The sequence below is a fragment of the Apus apus genome, chromosome Z (genome assembly GCF_020740795.1).
Source record: "Apus apus isolate bApuApu2 chromosome Z, bApuApu2.pri.cur, whole genome shotgun sequence".
In the NCBI taxonomy this organism is placed as follows: Eukaryota; Metazoa; Chordata; class Aves; order Apodiformes; family Apodidae; genus Apus; species Apus apus.
The window spans coordinates 46,943,905-46,969,979 of record NC_067312.1 but is presented as its reverse complement, the minus strand read 5'-3'; the positions used below and the strand labels follow the sequence as shown (position 1 = coordinate 46,969,979).

Below are 26,075 nucleotides of genomic sequence, written 5' to 3'. Positions count from 1 at the left end.
TTTTTAAAGAAGAATCAGTTAATCCAAGACCACATAGTAAATCTCCGTATTAATACACTTGTGTGTAGCAGAACTTGATTAATGAGCCAGTCTACCCAAATTAGTCTTAAATTGGAAGAATACATCTTAAATTGGAACAAGAATACTTGTTTTAATTTGTAAAGCAAACATTATGTAATGAAAAAAACGAACCTGCCTTCCTACCCCCTTTCAAGCCATACTTCAAATATTTTCCCACATAGACATGCCCAGAAAATCGCCATAAACATATGAGGTACAGCATCTATTATTATTAATAGCATTTATTTGTAATGCAGAATTGTTAGGAGCACTAGTCATCACAAAGAGAATGCCTGGGCACAGACAGGACTGGAAGATAATTACAAGAGTAGGAGATACACTGGGGAAAAAATAATGATAAAACTCTGTAAAATCCTTGTATTTTAGCCATTAGGTAAACAATAGACATCTCAATAGCAGCTCAGTTTCATGCTAAGGAAATCATATAAACCATCAAGTGCTCCTACCTGTAGCTTCTGAAGTAATGACCATTTTGGTTAAAACAGTAATAAAAAGAACAAAATTTGGGCTACAAAAATCAGGTCACTAACCTGATATAAATACACGCTCCTTTTTCCAAAATAAATGAATGACTGCATTTGATGATGAAAAATCAGTCTTCCAAACTGGCAGCTCAAAGGATGTGATATCCAAAAATCCATATTTTAATAATTTTTTACTTAGGTGTCAAATAAATAATATTAATTGCCTAAATAATTCAATTGTTATTTTTGTGTGTCTTGACCTGTGCAAATAATTTTTATGGGTTTGAAGCTTTCAAAGTATAATAAATATACTAGATACTGTTTTTACTTTTTGAGAATTACAGAAACAACTTGTTATGTAAATATTCTCTAGTAATTTCAATCATAAACACAGTATATACCAAAGTTATTTTTATTGGTGTTTCCTTTTGTTGTCTCCAGCCTGCCTGAAGTAAGAGTTTGGTCCTGCTGGTCACCTGCAGACATAACTACAAACCAGAATTTACCTAGTACTTAAAGCCAAATTAGTATCTAGCAATCTTTGAGAGAAAAGATCCAATGACTGTTTAATGATTTATAAATATTCACACAGAGAGGTATGTAAGGTGATAGGCAAGACTTTAAAATTTAGTGATTTTCTTTTGATCCTCTCTAGAATTAATCGAATCTGTCAGAAAAATAAATGGCTACTGTTGCAAGCAAGGTGTTTGCTGGACCTAGTTAATACAACTGCTTTTTTTATTGCTGCTAAACCAGAGAATGTTGCATCATCCATATCATGAATAATTGGTTGTGTCTAACTAAGATCTTCTATCAAGTATCAGCTAAGATTTATTGAGATTTGGAAAAAACAGCTGAGAACTGACTCAGTAACTCTTACTTTCTCCAGCATGGCTGAAGAACTAACAGAAGTCCTCTGCCGCTGCTCCATAAACTGCAAACACTTCATGCCTTATCTGTCATCTTCATGTCATATCATATCTGTGATTCTATGATCTGTTTCCTTTGTGGACCCCAACATCCTTGAATTGGAAATGCCGCTAAACCTGAAAACTGATACTTGAGCATATGGTAGAGATGTTGCTAAAATTAAGTTACATTCACATTTGATTTTTTAAGGAGCACCAAAACTAATCCAACAACACACAGTAAATCTGCCTACTAGCATGGCATCTCTTTTCAGAACAACTAGATTTTATTTACATTGTGCCATCCTGGTGTTGATGTACTAACTCTGCAAGAAAATATTTTTAAACAATGCTCTCTATCCTGATTCACACTTAAATAGATTATTAGAGTGTTAACACCACATTTCCTATATATTGCACCCCCTCCCTCATCTACTTTCCTAGCATTTAAAAAATGTAACAGTTCTCAGCTGTCACAATTAAATACAGAAAATACTATTCTTGTATCAATTCTAATTTGCTATCCTATCAAAGAACATCCCTGTGATTTGATAAGGAGGGGGAAGGAAGAACTGTTGATTCAATCTCTGATCTGATGCATCAGCCAGTGCTTTCCTTCCCAATACCTGGCTGGGAACAGGAATGTATGAAAAAACCAGTCATGCTAATACCCACAATCTGTAACAATTACATTAACTGGAAAAGCATCAATGAAACAAACTGAGGTGGCAGAGCTTCCAGAGTACAGGTAACCTGTTAGCTGAGGCTTAGTATTTTTGGGAACAAGGCATCTCGTCTCATCCCTTCAGAGAAGAATGGTCAAATGTGAGAGGAAAGGGCCTCAGACCACTTCTTTCAGAAATCAAGAAAGGTAAGATTAGGCCTAGAAGGAATGAAATGGGGATTACTCGAGGGTGTAAAATGAAGGCATTCAGTAAAGTGAGATCAGTGTAGCAAAAATCCATTAATCAGAACAAACTGCTGGTCACTTTCCGAGAAACACGCTCCACTTTGTGCATCTTTTAATAAAGCACAGCCCAAAAATATTATTGCTGCTGCAACTGTTAATGGAGACAGAAGAATGGCAGTCTGTGCTGGAGGCAGCAAGGGAGACAGGAGCCAGGCTGGTAGGCTGGGGCCTCACTGAAGGTATGTGCTGGTATGTGCCGTTCCTGGCAGCCCACCCAAGGAGAACGGGTGTGCTGCATAGCCAGAGGTGATGAACAGACAAGGAGGTCTGTCAGGGAAACTTCCACCCTACTGCTGCCTGTCTGCAACTCCCTCCTGACAGCGTACAGACTTGGATCTCCCCCCTCCCTTCCCTCTTTTCCTTTAGGCTTTAATTTTGCTTGTTAAATTCTTGTGTCAGGAGCAGTGAAAGGTAAATTATGGGTAAAAGACGGGGGACAAACCACTTCAACAGAGTAAGATAACTGAAGTTCTTTCTCTCCACAAACCTACGACCACCACCTGGTCACGCATTTTTACATTTAGGAAAAAAATTCTTGTTATTCTTACAGGGAGGGAAAAAGGTACTGCTAAGACTTACGGCGAAAAGTTCCACCCCTGCTCATTAGTGAATCCATACCACTCCTCTGCTATTAGGGGAGGAAGTTTCTGGTGTGATCAAGAAGAGGTAGATGAATTTTTGTGAAGCTGTACCTTCTCTTTTCTGGTATGGAGGAACCATAAACAGTGTCCAAATAGTCTGTCTGAGGAAAAGAATTCAGCCCAGTGGTAGTTATACTCTGCCTTGTCTCTTCCTTCTTTTATAATCAAAACAAAGGGCTATGTTTAAGACATTCCTACTGCAAACTCCAAAAACTTTCAGTGGATTTCTCTGATAACTACCTCCTCTGCCACAGTTTTAAGAAATGAAACACATCTGAAAACTCAGGACCTACTCCTTCCAAGTCCTGAGCACTCTTAAAGATGATTTTTGTGACTGAGTATTTGGGACATATTCAGCATCTCAGAGCCCTAAAACGACTTGAAAAGGGGGCTAAGATCAACAAATGAAAAAATTAAAATAGTAAAAAAGCTAAAATAGTTAATATCTGCCTTATGGAATTGATTTTTAAAATTTCACTTCCAAAAGGTTGATTTCCAGTTTTTAAAACCTGGCAAGAACTAACCCTAGCGAAGTCCTTAGACAGCATGAGACTTGCAGTGTTTGAGTTCCATGAAGTAAATTAACAGCTCAGAAATATCAATGAACTGCTTTAACTGGCAGAAGAGACCAGAAGCTGAGAAGAATAAAGCACTAATATGCAAAACATGAATTTGTAACTAAAAGCTGGGCTCACGGATGCAGGAAACCATTTATTCTCCCTGAGCAGCTGGTTTATTTTACAGATACTGGGCCTCAAAAATTATGGAAACTTTGACAAATATCTTGCAATGTCTTAAGAAAAGTGAATTAAGGGCAAAACAAGGTCAAGAGCAATCCCTTTTCTGAGCCCATCTGTTAAAAATTCTCTATCTAGATGAGAAGAAGGCAGAATCTGTGGAAAGTGAATGTGGTATTTCATTGCTTTGTAAGTCTTGCTAGGAAGCTATCAAAGACAGCAAGAACTTCTTGTTTAAACAAGCCTGAGTAAGAGGGAGAGGGAGGAAGAAGACGCTAAATATAAAGAAATCCATATATAAATACAGACCACCCACCAAAATCTGTCTTGGCTATCTGATTTGGAATGCTGTGATTAATTATCACCAGATTTTACCTGGTGAAGATAGGCAAAGAAAGTAATAGATGTTCCTTTCTAACAACAAAGGATGTTATTTTAGTGGTTCCTAGCGTATACACGTATCAGTTGTATATATTGCTCTAGCATCAGTAAATCCTCATCACAGGTCTCCAGCTGACCCTTTTTTGCATGTTTTTCATGCCTTATATACACACAAGGGGTTATTATGTGCAAACAAAGACAAATTACAAATGCACGTGAGAAAAGATTGAGCAACTCAAACATTAATTTTTGGATACCCAAAAGTTCCCATATATCGATTCCATATTAATCACTGCCTTAGATAGGAGTACAATCATGATGGTTTTATTCTGAATAATACCAACATGTTCATACATGAGTATGTTGAAATTTAACTGAAAAGTTTGTCATTTTGTTATGAGGACTTTGTTTTATGAACTTTCAGTGACTTAGTCTACAATGTGGCCGCAAGCAAAAAGCAAAGACTATAGGAAAGGTATATTTAACTTATTCTCAGTTTATAGCAACAATTGCAGTTGTTGTCTACACTTACACTCCAAAGGCAACCTGTCATGTTCTGATGTGAAGAGTGAGAACAGAGAAATATTGAGCAAAATTTCATCAGATAAGAAAGAATTTATTTTGGTGCCTCATACTCAACAGCTTAGCAGTGTGATTATGAAAAAATGGCCCATCTTTGTTGAGTACTTCTTGTAAGATGCTTGTAGGCTGAAGTAACAACCTTAAAGCACAGGTACTAGAAAGTATGAAAAAACATGCCTTCTCCTCTGATCTCTAGAGAGGATCTCCAGTATCCTCTTAGCTGCTTAAGGTCCATGTTGAATATTTGAAACTGGACCACAGATTTAGGAGACATAAATAACTTATTCCAACAGAAGAAGTGTTACTCTTCAAAAAAATATTTCACACATTGAAATCAGCAGAGCTAAATACTGCTAACCATTCAGGGCTAAGGATCTAGTTTTAGTTGCCACAGACATCTGATAAACAAAGCAGAACACTAATGAGGCCTTCACTTTCTCTATTCTTCAGTACTGAATTGCCTATGAGAAAGAAATGGTAAAGAAATTATTCATGCTTATTGGTAACATAACAGCAATTGCAAACAGTTTACTATTTTACAGCTTAATGCAGGCATACCTAAAACTCTGAAAACAGAAATAATTGCCAAATGTATAAAGGAAAATAGCAGCCCTTGCTTCCTCTGGGTAGCCAAGGACTCAAGGAGAAGAAAAAATTATTGGAGAATTAGGCTGCAGCAGCAGAAGAGTAACTACTGAAAAAGTAGTTTGCCAGCTCTGCACCAAGGCCAGACAGTGCCTTAACTTGCTTATGTATTAAACCAGTGTCAGGGAGGAAGTTGGAACTCCCAAACCTTCCTTCAAAGAGCCCTTGCTTTTTGAAGACAGCTTTCTCCAGCATCCTTAATATTTCATATTCCTGAAGATATATTATTGCAAACAAATACAAGAAGAAAAAGGGAGAGCAAGTGATACATGACTCAGTACATAAAATTCACATTTTCTCTCAAAGCAGTTGGAACATAAAATTCTTGAAGTTTTCTGCAAGTTTGCTAAAATTAGATTGGGAGCAAGGCAGTACAAACTGCTGCAGCAATAAATAATACGGCAAATGCATATTTGCTGTCATTGCACTTTGGTCACTGTTTTTAAGAGCAGAAAATTGGACAAACATGAATGAAAGGATTAAAATCCTGATTGGGAAGGTTACAGTACATATTACAGTCTACTCCTCTTGACTTCAGAACACAAATCTGTCTGGAGACTTGTTTCTGCTTAGTTTCATACATCTTGGTTTTTGCCTTCAACCCAGCTGAGATGGGGCAGGGTACCTTTTCACCTGCTAACAGGATGCAAGAGTCTCTCCAGGCATGAGAAATGGGAGGATCAGAATCAAAGGCAGACAGCAGTTGTTGCTACCCAGATCTGTGGTAAACACTGATCACATACTGGTTCAGTGAACTGCAGAGCACTGGAGACTTGGACACGACCACTATCAAGTATCATCAGTGGCCTTCCAGGATGGGACCATGCATGAGAGCTAACAAAAGAGGAGATAAACTTACTTGGAGTGAAAATGCTCGTAAAGCAGGAATAGGGATTAAAGCAGCCATAAAGAAAGCAGTGACATTGCTGATAGATGTAAGGGCTACACTTGCTCCTGTTCGCTTCAGACATTCACCTGTTCTGTCCTGCAACAAAAATAATGTATCTTAAAGGTCAAGTGAATAAGGTGATGTCCTGCAAATGAAAGGGTCATCCTACAGATAGAACATAGTAACAGTGAAAAATTATACTAATGGATTTCTGAATACAAGTGTGCATTTTAGAGTATATGAGAATAAACAATATACTAAATACATGGTTCAGGAGAAAAGCGGATGACATGTGAAGTCTTCATGTTTTTTGCAGGTAGAAAACATTATAAAAGCTGATTCTAGCTTCAGAACACAAAACTAGACAAGTATAGACATTATATCAAACACATCTGTAAATAAAATGTATTTTCTACTAGTGGAGTCACTTGATGCTCTCATTTTTCAGACAAAATAAGCTTGTATTAACAGCATGGAGGCATAACATAGCTACACATCCTGAACAAGTATGTAACAAAACAACTTAAAACCCAGAGACCACATTTGCAGGCATATGGAGGTTATAGTAAAGTAAGGATGTAGTGCCTTCATGCTAGAAAAATCACATGGAAGACATTGCTTGTACAAAACAGAATCAGCAATACATGGCTTTTAAATTATTTGTAATTCGGATATTAAACTTTGGACTGAATAATAAAAGGTCAATAAAAGGCAAGGATTATAAAAGTGATGGCATCTCAAATTTCGTAATATTAATATGTTATGCTTTGAGTGTCATAGTCTATTACAAGCATCAGAAAGGAAAAACAAGATAAAAATATACAAAATAACTCAAATTTAAGGCCATAACAAATAGGTAAAGGTAATAGCTGATACAAATAAAAATAAATGTTTTGTTTCTAAGCTGTCTGCCTTCTCTTTTTTTTCACTTTAATATTTTTGTGATCTTCCATTAAAAGCAGGATATCACTTAATCGTCTGACTCATATTTAAGTTTGTTCTTAAATTTACTTTGATGTTTGCTGAAATGTTAGGCAGAATTTGGATTATGTAAATTAAGCTTCATAGGACAGCTATAAATTAAATATTCAAGGCAAAATAAATCTAAGCTACTATTAAAAAAAAAGAAAAAAAGAGAAGAATGTGAACATTCCTAAATGTTCTAGCATAACAGCATTGCCATGATTTCCTGTTGTGACAGGAATTTCCAGACCCTAGGAAAAGCTATTGAGAAAAAAAATGTGTTTTTTTTTTTTTAATCACTACCAATTAGTTCTGGATACAGTTATGTTTTCCTATATCAAGCCTTTTGTTTTAATCTTCTCCCAAATCCCCATTTTGTCATTACCTCGAATGGAATTCTCTTATTCTGCCCTGTTTCACTAAATGCATGTGCCAGAAGGAAAACATCATCTACTCCAACTCCAAGAGCAAGAAAAGGCAAAACCTTGGGGGAGAAACAAAACAAAAACCAAGAAGGTTGTTTGATTATCTGCCATGCAGCTAGCCATTAAATGGCTAATTAAAGCAAATTTTACCTTACGCTGTACACAAATCCAAGGGTAAAATGAAATCAAAAGGACACAATACAGCTATTAACCTTTATTCTGAAATACTGCTGGGGAACTAGCAGTATATCATTTACAGGTAGAAAATATCATAAAAAGTAATTCAAGTTTTGGGTAGACAAAGAGTATCTGATAAGAATTCAAGTTATGTTTAAAATATTTTCAGAATTTGAACCCGCTGATACATTCAGATATAAAGACAAAATCTCCATCTTCTTATGTACAACTAGTGTCTCCAGCCCTATTAGGACACAGAAAAATCAAATTGCCCAGAATCTATTAATCATACAAACTACACAATATCTGCCTTTTTCTCTAATATCATTTGGCAGCATGATCACTTCATTTCTCACAGCATAAGCTATGAGATAGGAGAAAGGCACAAGTAAAAATCTGGAGGCAAAATACTCTTGCAGCTTTTTTTTCTCCTCAAATGTTCAGTTTGTGTTTATTTACTAATAGACTACTTGTAATTTAAGAGCAGACTTGTGTCTCCTAAATACCTGAGTTGTGGCAGCATTAAAGGAAATTCCAATCAATGAGCACAGGCCCAATCCTGCTGCCACTGAGAGTGCAACCAACAAGACTCCTGCCAGCCCCACGGCGCCCTGAGACTTGGCACAGTCCCACCGCAGCATTGTTAAACAGGCATAGGCAAGCTACAGCAAGTGGGGGGAGAGAAGGAATTGGGGGAGAAAAAAAGCAAAATATTAGAATGGATCCTTCTCTAATAGCTCTCTCTCCCCACCCAGCATACACATCCTTACAACAGTTTTAAACAGCAACGACACATCACAGGTTTTACATGGAGAAACAGGTGACAAGCCTGACACAAAAGTTTACAAACTGTAGTTTTTATTTTAAATATGCCTAAAATATTCTGAACTACTGTAACAATAAAGCAGTTAGTTAGGTCCTGTTCTACTACCAGAAAAGTTAAATAAAATTATTTTATTACCATTAACAAGTAGCCACTAGCTACTCTGATAACACTGACATCAGAAAATGACTTTAGGATGTCATCCAGGGTGGTTGTAGTAAAGGAAAGCACCTTCTGGGTAGAGTTTTGTGCAACACTTTGATGAACAACCTATAAAAAGAAAATTTGGTGTGACCTAAGAAAAATTAATTGCTATAATCTACAGCACACATCTGAAATCAACTATTTTTGCCATAATGTTCCTGTTAAAGCCCACACCCAACACAGAGATTACATCGATGCTACAAATGTGTTTTGTCCTTATTTCCTGAAAGCACTGATTATCAGACAAGAATTTGCACCTTTGAGAAAAGGCTGCTGTATTCCCAGCTCATTCAAAACATTGAATTTGAATCCTCTTCCCGTTACTCCATCATGAATTTGGTGCAATGCAAGTTTTCCCTTTAACCCCAAGCCAGCAGTCTCTCTGGGCTGTTCCTTTCCCCTCTGCCTGGTCATTCACAGAGGTGAGAAGCAGCACAGCAGAGGTCAGAGTGTGTGACACAGAAGCCAGGCACTGTCACAGACCCTTCCCACCTCGGGTGTTGCTGGAAGAGCAGCCCATGGCTGGCTAATGTTTTCCAGACGCCTTTAGAATAACCGCACCAACCAAGAGCGTTTACATTCCAGCTAGGTCTCTGGTTCCTTCTCAGCCTCAGCAAAGCAAAAATGTCCCAGACAGCAAAGTGTAAAACCTTAATGACTTCTCCTATGTGAATAAACAAGCAGCTTCTTAATTAGAAAATTAAAAAAAAAAAAAATCCAACCCAACTTAAAAAACAGGAGGCAATGACTCAGTTCTGTTTTAAACAGCTTCCTTGAAGAAATACTACAAAAAGCCATAACACAAGGCAGTGGATCTCAGCAAGACTTCACAGTATGATATCTAGGTTATTTTCAGTTTTACCTCAACATACATCCTCTGCCAGGCTTCCAGAATTGCTGCTGCCTTATCCTCATTCCAGTTGATATGTGAAACATATTCATACCCCTTGAAGTGCTCATACATTTGCTTGGGAGTCATTAACTGAAACATGGTTTGCAAAGCCTGGGCGCTGTGACATGGAAAGAAAAGGAGGAAGAGGCATAAAATGAGCTTTTTCTGGAAATCATGTTAATGGTATCAAGTCCCAAATGAGACCCTACCAGGAGCTTGCATGGGTTCTTGATTTTATAGGGCACATATTCATATTAAAATTGAACAAAGTATAATTATTCTACTGTGTATTTGACGCAGCTGTACTGGTCTATGCTGTATTGAGGCTAAATCTGTGATCTGTTTCAGAAGCAAAGAATGTAACCCTAAAAATCAGTTGTAAAGATCATGGTGGACAGACATTACTGTGAGGATGCCAAAGGAACAGTTATTTCTATGAGATCTTGTAAATGCTGTTGGCTACTTGTTATTTGAAGAATCTTGGTCTTTGTCATCCCTCACAGAGAAATGCCAGATTAAACTCGTGATGTCTAACAAGCTGCAAGGAGTACACAATGGCAATAACTATCCATCCTGATTCTCCACAATATGCAACTGTATTCAACAACTTTAGAAGCTTAAAGGATTATTTTATTTTTCACTAAAAATACATTATTTGTCTCCTTGTTGTAAGCCTTATGAGTGTTTAGTGTGAATGTAAAAAAGGCCAAAATTAATATTAGAAGTTCTAGTAAAAGTTATCTGTATTAAATATGGTCTGATTATGCTTAATTTAGTTTAGTCTGGCCTACATTTTTCAGGACAGTTCTATGCCACAGGTATTTCGTGTTCTGAGACTTTTCAAGAGGTTTGAAACAGAGGGATTTGTTTTATCACTCAAAACTGTATTCTAGATGTAGGAACACAAACCCAGGCTTTTCTCTGTGTTGATTCTGAACAAAAAATTCAGTGGAAATTCTTAAATTCTGAGAAGTTAAAAAAGTGAGCACATTATTCAAATTATTATTTAAAAACATGATCAATGTTCAGTGCTTTAAACACTGTTCAATGTTTAGTACATATATTCTAAATAACAAAGTTGCCAGAAAAAAACTTTTCTCTGAGTGATGTACACTATCATTCTGGGGTCAGGAGGAGGAAGCAATGATGCCTCCTTTAATTCAAACAACTCTCTAATCACTCTTTTAAATTCTCTTCTCTTGCGGCATGTCCTCCTAAAGTGGGATTCATAATACACATGAAGGGTAGTAGATTATGCACAATGCTTCTCATGTGCCCCAAAACCCAAAGTCTAAGAAAAACTTTGAAATTTTCTTCAAATATTTTTACCTGACAAGTTTACCAGAACTGTTTTTGACTGTACCACCTATAATCAGCTCCTCCTGCCAATGCATGTATTTTCTTGACAGTCCATAGCATCCACCACTCAAAACAAGAGCTACATCAAGAGGCTAGAAAAAATTATAAAGCAATTAATCAGTTTCATAACTTCAGACAAACTTATACCCTAATTCAACATCCAGTGCACTAGAATAACAGATATTCAAGGAAATCTAGGAGGTCTACAAAGAAAGATAACTGTGTTCAGCAAATCAAGTTGAACAAACAAGCCAGATACTTGTTGATGAGATGGCAAGTTCTCCAAAGGCTGCTGTGGTTGATAAAGGGATACATTGAGGCCTGTTAATTCAAATTCTTCACAAAAATAATAAAAACTGGCATTACTTGAATGAAGGTTTTGCTGAGTGGCATGAGTGTGTATTGGCAGCTGTATTCCAGCAGTGGCTATGTCTGTCTGAGGTGTGCTAAAATGCCACATTTCCACCTTGCCACACCAAGCCAGCTGCTGACAGCTGCACTCTTGCTCTAATACACAGGATCAAGCATTGCATCACAGAATGAGGCGAAGTTTGTAACTGTGGCCTAACAGCATATAGCAGGAACAGGAAAATTACATCACTCAAAAAGAAAATGGTACCACCTTCTCTCCTCTCTGCCCTCCCCCCACACTCTGGCCTCCCTTGAAAAGATACACACAAGGACAAACAAACTTACTTTGGTGGAATTTTTATTGGGAGCTGTGATTGGGCAGTCGGGATCAGCAGGATTCAGGCAGGGTCGATCCATATAACCATGACCAACCTCTGCTTTATTCAGCATTTCTTCCCAGCTGTCTACTTGGTAGTTTATTTTCTTTAACTCTTCCAAGAATTCTAAGGGGTCAAAGTTGATCCACTGCAAAGGAGGCTTCCCTCTGCAAGAGAAACCAGGAGCAAATGACACACACAGAAAAGACAAAAGAAGTACTGAAACAAACATATTTTGAAAATTCATGTTTGTATAAATAATTGAGTTATTTTCTGTTACAAGTGAAAAATCTTTCCTGGTAAGGTTGTTTCATAAAATGTATGGCATTTGTTTCATAAAACATAAGGCATGTTTAAATTAGATGTGTTTGTACTCTTCTTGCAGCCCAGTAGTAATTTTAACAAAAATACTAAGATCTTACAAAGCTGTATGAAACAGAATATTCACAGGTTCAAATTTATTTCATTTACAAGAAAGGCAAAACAAATCATCAAGCAACCAAACAACAAAAAAGCAGCTGCTTCAAAGAATTTGGGGGAGGGAGTAAGGAGAGAGGGAAAGAAGAGAGTGGGCTGAGGAAAGAAAGCCTTTCTCATAGTATCAGATTACTTCTTGCTAGTCTAGTAATCATCTTGCAAATGTAATCAATCAATATAGCTGATCTTTGTTTATCTATAACAATACCATGCTCCTTCAAATGCCCTGGCAGCTTGAGGATCAACTATCAGGCTTTCCTTGCTACCATGGCTGTCACCACTATCACTGTCATGTATCCCACCCCCCACCTCTGAATTTGTGATGTTGACAGACTAGAAAGGCTTTTGGCTGCCTTATTCTGTGGCTCAAACCACACTGTATCTGCTTAACCAGGCTTAAGTCATTATTCTGAATCTCCCAACCAGAAAACACAAACCCTTTTATTTTCCCATCTAAAACTGTACACTAAAGGTTAGGAGACGGCCATTGCAAATTGCTTTTACTGAGACATACAAACCAGGACAGAAACAATAACTCAAATGCTAACTCTTGAATAATTAACAGAAAGTGCCTGCACAGATTAGCAATTAACCCTTTAAAGGATTCAGGGCTTTTAATATCACACTCTTAAACTGTGAGAAACCACTCATAAAAGATACTATATGGTTTATTTAATGATCTCATAAGCAAAGGATTTATTCTTTATTCCTTAGGAAGACTTGAGATTTAACCCAAGATAATTTTCTTAAGAATAATGTTTGCAGCCAATCAGTGGTTTTGTATTTGATGGGGGGAGGAGGGAGAAAGAGCAAACAAAAAACTCACGAAAATAAAAAAAACCACAAGAAACAAGTTTACTTCAGGGAATAAAAAACCCCAACAAACATAAAATTCTAAAAGCTTGAATTCAGATCTCATATTTTATTTGTATGCTAGCATTATTCTGCATGCTAGCAGAACAGGGAAAATAACATACGATATAAATCGATGCCTACAAATCATGTCTTTAGAAACAGGAAAATCTTTGTTGAACAAAAAAAAAAAATCAATGCATATTTTCTATAGAGACACTACATTTTATCTTTTATTTTTCTGTTAAAACAAAGTATCAATAAACAATGGGAATGCAACTGAAATGTCATACACAATTATACAATTAAACTCAGATGAGAAAGTTTTAAAAAACATGCTTACAATAGATAAGCAGTTCCTGACTGTAGTTTTGCGCCCTCCCAGAAGCAGTCCAAAGGAGTGATAATTAGGCAGGGATAAAGATATTCTATGATCTGTCAAAATCAGAAAGGAGAAAAACACATTTATACTAGAACATCATTAAAGCAACAAAAGCCAAATAATGAGAATATACAGATCTTGTAATTAAATGCCTGCTACACGTACCTGGTCCATGTAACCTGCTTCTGTGATGAGTTCTCCTGATTTGTAACATAAATGTTCCAGTTTCCACTGTCTGAAAGAAATATAAAGAACAACTACTTTTTGCTTGCACAATTACTGGCAAGTTATTTTAAAAATGTATCAGACACTTGAAATTGCAACTCCTATACACATACTGGCTTCAAGCAGCAAAATGAGAAAGACATATTATTCAGCACGGATATACTACACCTCACACACACACAAAAAAAAAAAAAAAAAAAAAAAAAAGCAAAAGCAAGAGCCTTTATCTTGTAGTTACAGACTAGATATTTGTTTCAGCTATTCTCACATTCTCTATAAAACTCAAAAAAGTAATGGAGCCACTTTTGGATGAACAAGCTAGTCAGCACATTACAGGGACAGAAATCCATCTTGGTATAAAGAAGATTGTTTGTGACTTAAGCTACCACATTCAGTGACACAAGTGAGAAAGAAGCTAGCTCAGAGGACTAGAATATTCACAGCTGACTCACACATTCAGGAGAAAATAAACCATTAAGATTTCTGCCTTCTGTTTTCAGCTATGTTACAACTTCTGCTGCCATAACTTCTAACAACACAGATGAGGCAGGAGCTGTGTAGAAGATAATTGGAGCCTTGGCATTAGTTCACTGAGGCATCAGCTGAATGTACTGAAAAGATGTGCTGAAAGACGGGGTTTCAGTCCTCACAGGCAGCACCCCTGGGCACATTGCCACCTAAGTAGTAACCCTGGAGGAACCACTTTTCAGGAAGACATGTCAGTAGCTCAAAGCTTGCACCTTCCTAAGGTGCACCTTTTTAATTTTTTTTGCTGGCCAACACTCAACTCCCAACCTTCAGTGTGTACACATAGACACTCCCACGGCCAACTCTATTATGTCTGTTATTAAACAACTATTATTCTAGTCGCTGCCATTTCTCATGCAGCTGTACTTCCCTTTATATCCAAACTATTGGAAGGATAGTAACCTGTGCTACTGTTCAAAGTCATTATGTACCTCATGATGGTGTCAGCAAGTGAATTCAACTCTAAAATGGAAGGATTTTCAATATTAGGAATCCCATCCATAAGGTCCTATGAAGCACATGGATGTTCTATGGAGCACAGATATCACTTCCCTGCCAGGACAAACGCTGAATACTGTAGCACTGCTTGTTCAAAGCCAATTTTTCACTACTATCATGTCACAATCTATCAACATCAAGTATCAGAAATGAGTGAAATTCAAATCAAAACAGTCTTACAGGAAAGGTTCTGAAGTGCTAACCATTTACAAACACATGGAGGGAAACACGTGTGCCCACTTTTCATCTGTTACAGATGATCAAGAAAACTTCTGCTTTTTGTCTTACCTGTTGTACATATAGATATGTACTCTGCTGGCCTGAAGCGCAGAATCAAGGTGCTGTTGGAGTGCTTCTGTTGTTAGTATATTAGCACCATCTTCCTGTGGAGTCTGGATCATGAGCTGGGGGTTAAACATGGCCTCTTCTCCAATCTTCTGCCGTGTGTAATTTAACTCCTGACTCACTCGTCCACCAACTGATGGATAAATATCAACAGCTTTATATTAGCCAGTAACTGCTTTTCCTGGATTCAGCTGATGAGCACTCTCATATCAGAAAAATTACACCATGATTCATGGATTACTCTGTCTCAAACTGACCACAGTAACTCTCAAACTAGTAACAACTCCATTTTAGTAACACTGCAACAAAAAAGCATATTCCTCATTAAAATACCATTGCCTCTAATGTACTAAAACATTGATATTGAAACTGGAACCCAAACAGTTTTTCCTACATTATAACCAATATCCCATATGTAAAAACTAAAAACAAACAAAAAAACCCACAAACCCAACCCAAACCAAACCTTTTCTTTGCAGACCAGACCAAATACTATGTTACAATTTCTTACCCTTGTATAAATAGTTCTGCTCCAATAGCACATGTCAAGATAAATAGCTTTAATTTATACTCTTCTAAATAATCTGGCAAAGGCAGAAGGAGAACGTTTCTCCTCAGTTAAATAAGGGGGGAGGGAAAGAGTAAGTGAGCATGAGTACCCCTTTCAGCCTTACACAAAAAAGAAAAAATACCACATTCACATAAAGAGATGCCGCTTGGAGCACAGCAGAAAGGACTGTCTACAGTTAATTTACCCCAGTGGTCTGTACCTGCATAACATGCTGTGGGACAGGAGATCATTCATACACAACATATATTTTTAAACCCATATGAGCTAAACAGTGTGCTCTATATTAAAACATGGCAGGGAGGAGGGGGAGGGCCGGGGTGGGAGGGAGAGAAGGCAGAGGGAGACAGCGAAGTTGACAGGCTCTAGAGGGAGCCATATTCAATTTTCCTTGCCAGAAAATTTTACAGAAGAATGGAAAATTATCTTCCCTCTTACAACAAAGCATTCAGCTAGAGCTTATATACTTTATATAACCTCCCCTGTAGTCTCTCTAGCAAATGCATGTGGGAGGTGGGGTCAATTAATTCAATCCATTAGCTGAATCAACACCACATCCAGATGAGGAGGACAAGAATACCACCAACATGTTGTTTCCATCCCTTACAATTTATTACCTTTATTGCTCTGCTAAATCCAAGCTACAGACCTGGCCTAATTTGTCACATTTTTTTCAGACCTTCGTCAGCTTGGCACTGGTGATCTGAATTACTGCCAAAGTTTAATTCTGCAACAGTGTGAACAGAAATCATGCATGTACATCTATTTTTTCCTAGGCCATATAATAGAAGACTGATCTGTAACCAGTTGGCAGGGTGGGAGATGACATTCCCAAGCCTGAACAGGGACATACTTTTTCAATCACTTGGGCCCTCAAAACACCCATAACCCCGTGGGGCTAAAAGGACCACCAGGCAAGAAGCTGGGCCCCTGTATGGAAAAAGCTGTCAGAATGAGACACTCAACAATTAAATCATACAGTCATTCTGGCACGAAGCATTACTTAATTTCTAGTTTAAGAATTCTTTGAAGTAAGTGTTTCCACAACACACTTCATTTTTTCAGCCTGTCATATGTGGCATTATGTCCTTCACAAAGACTAACAGAGACGAGCTCAGAGTAAGAAAAAAAGTAAAAATCAAAGTACAACTTCTTTACTTAGAGTCTCCTTACAATTGCTGAACATTCCACTTAGCAAGAGAGAGAGAGAATATACATGGCAACAAAAAGCTACTGTTACTATTTATCCAGAATTAAAACCTAAAGATATTTCACCAACCAGGCTCCTGTTCATGCTCACTGCCATCTTTCTCCACCAACCAGTAGTCTATGATACACTAAACAATTTTGCTTCATCTTACAGGAATATGCTGTGGGGGTAAGGGAACAGCAGAATTACCCTAATCTGTATGACTCAGAACCACAGTTTTATTTTGCAGTCCTTTATACTGCAAGTGCTTCCAGAGACAAAATGTCTCCCTCCTTTGTGTCTCAATGCCAGCCAAGAAAATAAAGCCCAACTTCATGAGTACTCTGGAGTCTACCATAAACTTCTACTCCTGGTACTACATTCTCTCCCATTCCACCCACATCTTCCTTTTGAATTTAACAAGGAGTTGAACTAACAGATCATACTTCATTCAAGACAAAGGGTGGCATTCCTATCTCTGCTGAAAGTGACCAACTGTTTACTATCAACAGAAATTATTGCTTCCTAATCAAGGTCCTGTCAAACCATATTAACTTCACTAAACAGGGCAGATTTAGCTAATCAAAATTGCATCACACAAGTCAGACATCAATATAGAAGCTGTTTTTCCCCCCCTTTTAACATTTAAAACAGGAATAGCAAAGCCACCCAAGAAGGCTAGTACTCATTCCAGAACCCTGCAAAAGATACATTCCGCATTCTTCTTAAGGCATTACAACATTTAATTATGTCTTTGATGGGTCCATTGTGTACACATCTTTAGTTAAATAAAGATAACTCCACAGGCAAATGTAGATACTTCACACAATGTAACACACAGGTACAAAGCAACTATAAATGCAGATTGCAGAGAAAAACTCTGACGGCCAAAGCAAGTTTATGTGAAAACATATGGACAGACCAGAAGCAAATGGATACATCAGTGGCCTTTCAACATGTCGGAAGTAATAAAGAGCAAAAGGGAAGGGAAGGGGGGAAAAAGAGTTTCCATCAGTTACATTTTCACTTACTTGAATTGAAAGTTTGCAAAGATCACTGGAGGCTGCCATACCCAGAGATCTTAAGCCTCCACAATCAGCACAATTAGCTGAACATGCAGATTTTTAAAGTCAAATGCTCTTGCTGATTTTTCTGCCCCAACACATGCACCCCAAACTATCCACATCTGGTGCAAAAACCTAGGAGAGAAACCACTAAAAATGTCACTGAAAATTACCTGAAGCCTCTGGATTCATTGTTCTGAAGATACATGATACTATGCACACTCTGCAGAAAGTAATTCCTTACATTTGTAAAAAAAAAATTTCAAGCATTATAGTCATCATAGGATTTCCACACTATACAGGATGCAATGGAAAATATGAACAATGAACTAAATCCTGGTGTTTTTTAGTTTTTCTTTATGAATTCTGTTTTCTTATATTTGGTGACAACATTTTGCAGTCAAAGAGCTACTAACTACTGATGTATGTACGGTATACAGTAGCAATGCTTCCCATTTAATTCCATATCAAAGACAGAAAAAACTATTTTACTGTAATATTCTGGTGATAAAATCCACATATCACTTTCTTTTTCAATACAGCAAAAACTACTTGATGGTGTTTGAGTACTTTGTTACATTATCATAGAATCATGGATTGAAAGCAGTCTGGAGGAGGACTTGGAGATGATGGTGGACGAGAAGCTCTACATGAGCCAGCGATGTGCACTTGCAGCCCAGAAATTCAACACTGTCCCAGGCCACATCACAAGAGTGTGGCCAGCAGGTCAAGGGAGGTGATTCTGCCTCTCTAGTCGACTCTGGTGAGACCCCACCTGCAGTGCTGTGTCCAGTTCTGGAGCCACCAACATGAGAAGGACTTGGAGCTGATGGAGAGAGAGCAGAGGAGGGCCACAAAGATGATCTGAGAGCTGGAGCACCTTTGCTATGAAGACACGCTGGGAGAGCTGGGGTTGTTCAGCCTGGAGAAGGCTCTGGGAGACCTTACAGTGGCCTTCCAGTATCTGAAGGGGGCTACAGGAAAGCTGGGGAGGGGTTTTTTACAAGGGCTTGTAGTGAGAAAACAAGAGGTAATGGATCAGAACTGGAGGAAGGGAGATTTAGGTTAGACATTAGGAGGGAATTTTTTAGTGTGAGGGTGGTGAGACACTGGCACAAGTTGCCCAGGGAAGTTGTGGATGCCTCCCTGAAGGTCTTCAAGACCAGGTTGGATGGGGCTCTGAGCAACCCGATCTAGCGGGAGGTGTCCCTGCCCATGCAGGGGGGTTGGAACTATATGATCTTTAAGGTCCCTTCCAACTCAAACCATTGTATGATTCTATGATTCCTTATGATTCAGTGCCTAGAGCTGGTGGGGCAAACTCCCTCAAGCCAAAATGCTTATTTAAATAACAGGCCCATACATTGCCTCATGGCCAGTAATAACATGATGTAGCAGTGTATACACTATACTTTCAGCAGTGTCATCAGATTCTGGGTGTCTGCCAACTAGAAATGAGATACTATGTCATCTGTAAAATTCAGCTAACAACTTTTTGAAAAAGGAAAAACCACAACAAAGCAATAACACCAGTGTCCTGGCACATTTTCTCACTTAATGTATCAGTTTCTCATTCTCAAGAATGTATTTGAAGGCCAGTGTTCAACAGGAGACAGTTCTAATGCCAGCATCTTTGTTGCAGAGTATTAGTTCTTGCTAAAAATCTGTCTTTTTCAGACAAGAGGAAAGCCCACCCCTCCACACACTTCCGTCTTAACTCTGGCAGAACACAGGAGAACTGCCTTAAGCAAGTCAGCATTCCATACCATGAAATAAGCTGCTATTCCTCTTGAACTTCCCCACCAACTTGAATGGAAGGTGGTCAAGGTACTAAATTCTTTGCCCTTCTGGAGGGCCTAAAGAGAGCAGTAATTGTCAGTATGGAAGCAGGGTTGCTAACAACTATGTACAGACCACCGTGCCTCCCTCCCCCAAGAGCAATGAACAGCTGTCAGGTGGTAACAAGTTTTAGGCATCCTTAACTTGAGGCAGACCTGAACCCATGACCTGTAGGTGAAAGGCCTTAGATCCCATTACTAAGCACTGAAGTCACAGTCCCAGTGTTTCAGCCATCACACATTAAAATGCTTTGATGCATCTCAAGTAAGAAGCACCTAGAAAAACAAAACTGCTCGCCTCTACTGTACATGTCCACAACACTGATGCACCCTTTAATGATGTAAGAGTGAAACCATGTTTGTTTTCATTGACACAATTTCTGACAGCTTTCCTTCCACTGACTTACTAACAATTCCAAAGTTACTGGGTCATTCAGCTCCTGTGCTACACCTTTCTCACAATTAGGATTCAAAATTTACAAGATACTACATTAACACGCTTAGAAAGAACTCTGGAATCTACCACAAGGAACTGCAGTTCCTTTCACACTGAGTGGTCTCAGGAGTAAGTTTGACTTCTACCACACAAAAACATCAATCTGTTAAGTCATGAGAAATAGCCAAAAATCACTGTTGTTAATTTACTGTCTGATTGCTCAAATGGCATTAAATATTTGTTTTTAGAGTATCGTACAATGTTCATTTCAGTTTACTGGCATTGCACCATATAGCCTATAGTTTTGTCAATTTTTCAGACATGAACACTACATCTATTGACCATTCAGTAGCTACCTCATGCTAAACTGTGCAACAAGCTTAGTAGACAGCAAGTGCACTCTAAAGAAGAACATTCCTGAGACACAAACACTTGGGATAAAAAAGTTTGCCTATCAATGTGGAGGACAGACTTAGGAAACCAAAGTCAAGAGTTCCAGAAATATCTAATAGTTATGGAGCCTAAGTTCCTCTGTAACCAGCTGGAGGTGTGTGAACGGAGCAAAATTTTCTGGCTAACCCCACTTCTGAACACTGTGGCCCTTAAAATTATTTCACTTGAGCATTTGTGGGGGGCTGACACACTTCTCCTTTGTTTGAGCAACATCGTGCTTTTAATTTTTCCAAGACTGTAAGTGTGTAGCATTAAAGCAATCCAGCACAACCTTTTGACAGTGACAACTCTAAGCAATAAAGTCGTACTTCTAACAGTCATGGACATCTCACACAAACGGTGTTTTCATTACATCCTTCCAAAAGATGCTGACCGTTTTTGATATATCAGACATGTAGATTAGTATCCCTTACAATGCTTATATTATGGCCCGAGTAACAGCCAATGTGGGCAACCTTGCAATTTGCAATACCTATTATAATCTCCACAACAGGAATCAAAGAGAACTAGAAAATAAAAACCCTTCATGACTCGGTAAGCATACAAAATAAAAGACTGAGAATTATATCCTGATGTTTTCATCTGAGGCTCAACCTTCACCAATCAACCCAAAAAGCAGCAGTCTTCAGAAAAAGACAAGAACACCCAAGATTCCAAGGACACCAGACAGCCCCCACTCAGTAATGGACTCCAGCCTGCGCAAGTGCTAGGGAAAGATTCAGGTGCCTAGCCTTCTCTCCACTCTCACCTGGGCAGAATGGGAACCAGCAAAGGTCTTTATCTCCATACCTCTCTCCCTGGCATCCTACATAGCCTATCCCCCTCAACTTTGACAGCAATCAAGCGCTTCTTTTTATTCCACCTTCTCACATAGTTCCTCTTTGTGCTGTTCCCTTGCACATCTTTGTCACACACACATACAGGTGTTACTGACAGACCACAAAAATAAACTAGTTTCAGTACATTACAATGGTACATAGCTAAGCCAGTCAGCCAGCCACATCTTTGCCTCCCTGTCTTAATAGGACACCAGAATTAGAAATGTTCACACCTGCCATACTGCAGAAGACAGTACCTAATGACACCAACAACAATTTCAATTTTTACTGATAAAAGAGCACAGACCTCCTAACAACAAAACATAACAGTCAAGTACCTACTCACACAGGATTGAAACTTCCTATAAAGACACTGAGATAAAAAGTTTAAGTTCTCTGGCATATATGAAGATTACCCTGCTTCTTATTGGGCACAGAAAAATAATGGCCTTTTGATTTAAAGCTTCCTGGTGCTCTCTAGGGAGTTCTGTCTTTGAGTTGTCTTGGATGTTTGAGCTTGTCTGTGCTGCCCTTTGTCAGCAACAGAATATAGGTCTTCCACGCACAGACAGTATTAGTTAGCATCCTGACAGAAGAGCAGGTAAGACAGCACCTTCCTCAGGATTATAATTTTCTAGGTCTAACTGGCAGAGTACAGGGGTAAATCCATTTGCTGGGAGGAACTGCAAAACACTTGCATTTGTACGTGTACTTTAGTCAGTACAAGAAATGGGACAAGTGGAATATTCACTTCCTTAAACTTTTTAAATGCTGTGTACTAGTAGAGTCAGAATTGCTATTGGTTTACATTGTTGGTGTTCAAATTTATTAACTACTGACTGTAAGATATTATTATTTATTTGATGTATCTGATATTCTAAAGATGCAAAGGATGGCTCTCATAAAACCATCAGGATTACATTATTACAAAATTTTGGCTACCTGCAGCGATTTTTTTTCTGCTAATTTATTTAACTATGCAAACTAAAGATTCCATAGGAAGTGACTGAAATTAAGCTACCAAAAAAATAAATAAATTAATCTGTTGAGTTTACATGAGCTAGAACACAGTGGTAAGCAGTCAGTATCTTAAAGAGATTACATAGGTGTTCAATGGGCTGTGCAACAGCTCAGTGAAAAATTACCATCTTTACCATGCAATTAGACATGATCTATGCCAGCACTGGACTACAGGCAGTCAGAAATTCCATGCTGTGTCTAGCTTTTCAGGCACAGCATTTAGTCTGCTGAATACATATATCTGTGTTAGTATAGCTGCATGGAGTAGCAAAAGTTGTGTCTACCCAGATTAGCACAGCCTGCACCATATAACTGCTGACTTCTAGGAAAATCTAGAAGCAATGTGACCATCCCAACCTCTTCTGCCACAGTGAGAATTAGTTAAGACAAGATTTATGCTAAAAAAAATATTTTAAAAAATAATAATAAGGCAGAGATAAAAAGACTGGCCTATAAATACAAAAAAAAACTTACCAAATTAAAAATAAATAAATAAATAAATAGATCTGCCACAACAAAGCACTTCAAAAGGCTGCTTTTTATCTCCCAAGCCATCATATGATACAAATTATGCCTCATATAGGCTGGGGATGACTCCAGTGTTGCTTTTACAAATGTTATTAATGCTGACATGATTATGAAGGGCAAAAATAAAAACACACATCAAAGATGGCTTTTAATTCTGCCACAGTTTGACAAAGTTTAAAGCTGTGACAAGGACACAAAGCTGTCTGCATACTCAGGAAGACAGACCAAAAACAGCTGCCTCTGCCTGTAGTGGGAAACCTTTGCTAGAATTCTAGGAGCTGAAACTTCTTTCTAAAAAATCAAATAAAAGCTGATTTTACATGTATGCATCTGTATTACCCATGGGCAGAAAAATATTATTTTTGATGGGGTAAAACAGACAAATTGTTAATTAATTTATTTTTTTAAATGCATTTCTTGCTTGGTGTCCCTGTAGGTTGAGAAACTGAAAAAATGCAGTGAAAAAAACCCAACCAAACAAAAATTAACAATTTGAACAGTATTAACTGGAAAAAAAAAAAAAGGGGCAAAAAAAAATGCAAGCAGCTTATAAATGTACAGCAATATACAAAACTGGTACATGCAAGTCAGACTTTCCAATTTTACACAAAATGCAGTAGCTGCTTACTGAGCTGCAACACATGTCCTTGGTAACAGGATATGAGCTGTTCACCTCTGGGTCACTGGTTCTAATCCAGCCAGGAACAACAGTGACCACAAGTTGTTTGCCATCTGACAGCTGTTTGCTAGCTTATGTGAAATGAGTTGGTGGTCTCAGACCATTTCCTTGTGGGCAGGTGTCCATACTATAGAAAACCACCATCACAATTGGTATTCTTGTTGACCATCCCAACAAAGAGACTGAGGAGTGAATGGGCATGGAGAGAAACCTATCCTTTCTTCCAGAGACCTGGTCCCTTCAGGTCAAAGTTAAGACACAGCTTTTGGTGGAGAACCCCAACTACTAAGTTCTCTGATGTACCAAAGGAATGAAGAACTCTAGAGTCTGCTTTTTCCTAGAAATCAGGGAGATGGCCTAGAGTGAGGACAGGCAGCTAATGCAGATTACTGCAACTCCAACAGTTCATGGTCATGTTTACACCTCTGAGGCACAAAGCTGAAATTTTTTTTCAGTATTATAAGAAAACATTTGAACACACTTCATATCAGGCTAAAATCCTCAATTGTACATGAAAGTCACCAAGTTTCCAGGAGCTCTCCTAAGAAGGGCATGTAAGGGGATTCAAGGTCTAAACTTAAGCATTTCAAAACTGTGGAATATAACTGTTTTAAGATACTTTATCTTGAATACTAGCTTCTGCTGGGTAATATGTTAAAAACAATTTGCTGTGTTGTTCCACAGCAATCTAGGTCCAACTTTTAATTTAACCTCTCAGTGCCCTTTCCTCAAATATGTAATTGTTTTCCTGTGTGGTTAAAAGCAGCATTTTAAAGTCTTTTCATCTGTGCTCCTGCAACAGCACGAATTTAATCTGTGCATGGAGCAGCGCAAAATTCAAATGTAATTTTTTAAATGAGCAAACAGCAATGAAAAAACTATTAATGCAGAACCTTTCAGGGGATATTGTTTCCTAAACAGTGCTTTTAAGAGACAGCAAAACTAACATATAGAAACATGAAAGGAATGAACATGTTATGAAACAGGGTACATTTTATTTCAAGTATTCCCTACCAGCTGCTTGCTGTACCATCTGTTGTTGCCTAAGCAGCTTCCTTCTGAATGGCTTTGCACTGAAGCAGAACTGCTTTCACTGTTGGACACAATCAGGTCAGGTCAGCACTCCCTCCACCACTGAACCTACTGCCTGTCACAGCTCCCCCCACCTAGATATTTCTTACTGGCCACCAGCTCCCAAGACAGTGCTGCATCTGTCAGGAGGCCCATTTTTCATAGTTTGCTCGCTATTCACACTGAGCAGCAACGAGCACATTTCATTTTGTGCAGGATGCAATCAGAGATTCCCATCAGACACTCCGAGAGAACATGACCATATGGCTAAATTTATTCTGAGGCAGAAAGGGCTGGGAAGCAAAGATCAGCAAGTGACCAAACGCACCCACATCACCCTCTTTATCTTCTCCTTTTGGCTAGTCTGAGCACGCAGGTAATTTCACTTCAACACCAAGCCCGCCAGACGACAACAGCGGCCTGTTCTCCCGTTGAACGAGCAACTAGCAGAAACTCCCGGACCGGCGAAGACACGCCCCTGCCGCCGCCGGGGCCGCGGCACACGGGCGGCTGCAGGCCGCACCGTTCGCTGGCACCTCCTCACGCCCACCCGGAGCGCTCCACTGCCCCAGGCACAGCGGGAACCCCTAACCTCCCCTCCCTGCCTCCCTCGGATCGGCTTCCGAGGAGCCGGCCTCGCCACCGGCGTGCAGCGCGGCGCGGCGGGCCGGTCCCTCTCCGGCCCGGGGAATGGCAGCCCCGCTCGGCCCCCAGGAAAGGCAAGCACCGCGCGGAGCTGCTGCCAGGGCCGCTCCTTCGCGCTGCATCCGCGCAGGGAAACACACATCGCTGGGAGCCACTTTCATGATTTTGTTGCGAGCGGGATTAGCTGGATTAGGGGCTGATTCATAAGGACCCCCTGCGGCTGTGAGGAAGTTTCATCACAAGGTCAGTGTGGTGTGAACTATATTCTGTCAACACCACCACCCCTTATAGCCGACTACAAAAAATACAAAGGGGAGGGGGGGAGGGTGGAAGGAATTGCAAGTGAAATATATGAATGAATAGTTTACGCCAAAGAGATTTACAGATTTCCCCATCAACTGCTTACAAAGATGTGTACCCTTCGACGCTATGCTCCTTTAAAACAAGAGACCTGTACTAGTCACTTCTAATTTATAAAGAATGTAGTGGTTTAGGAGGTGGGAGGAACCTGGGGAATAACTGTAGCAACCCACACACAAAACCGCAGAGGAACTTCTGGCACTTGGTCTAAAACCAGCCATGCAGCTTGA

General features: G+C 38.9%; 1 protein-coding gene across 3 annotated transcripts in view; it reads right to left on the bottom strand.

Annotated features, from left to right (window-relative positions):
* Positions 1 to 26,075, bottom strand: part of PTCH1 (patched 1) — a 71,423-nt gene that overhangs the window by 31,855 nt on the left and 13,493 nt on the right. For 2 of the 3 annotated variants that reach the window (XM_051642938.1, XM_051642941.1), the window contains 10 exons: positions 15,120 to 15,309; positions 13,746 to 13,815; positions 13,542 to 13,633; positions 11,838 to 12,036; positions 11,112 to 11,233; positions 9,753 to 9,900; positions 8,825 to 8,956; positions 8,370 to 8,525; positions 7,647 to 7,745; positions 6,269 to 6,394 (listed from right to left, as the gene is read on the bottom strand). In XM_051642938.1, coding sequence (XP_051498898.1) covers positions 6,269 to 6,394; positions 7,647 to 7,745; positions 8,370 to 8,525; positions 8,825 to 8,956; positions 9,753 to 9,900; positions 11,112 to 11,233; positions 11,838 to 12,036; positions 13,542 to 13,633; positions 13,746 to 13,815; positions 15,120 to 15,309 — 1,334 coding nt within the window. The remainder of the gene's footprint in view (positions 1 to 6,268; positions 6,395 to 7,646; positions 7,746 to 8,369; positions 8,526 to 8,824; positions 8,957 to 9,752; positions 9,901 to 11,111; positions 11,234 to 11,837; positions 12,037 to 13,541; positions 13,634 to 13,745; positions 13,816 to 15,119; positions 15,310 to 26,075) is intronic. The other variant, XM_051642940.1, reaches the window with a different exon arrangement.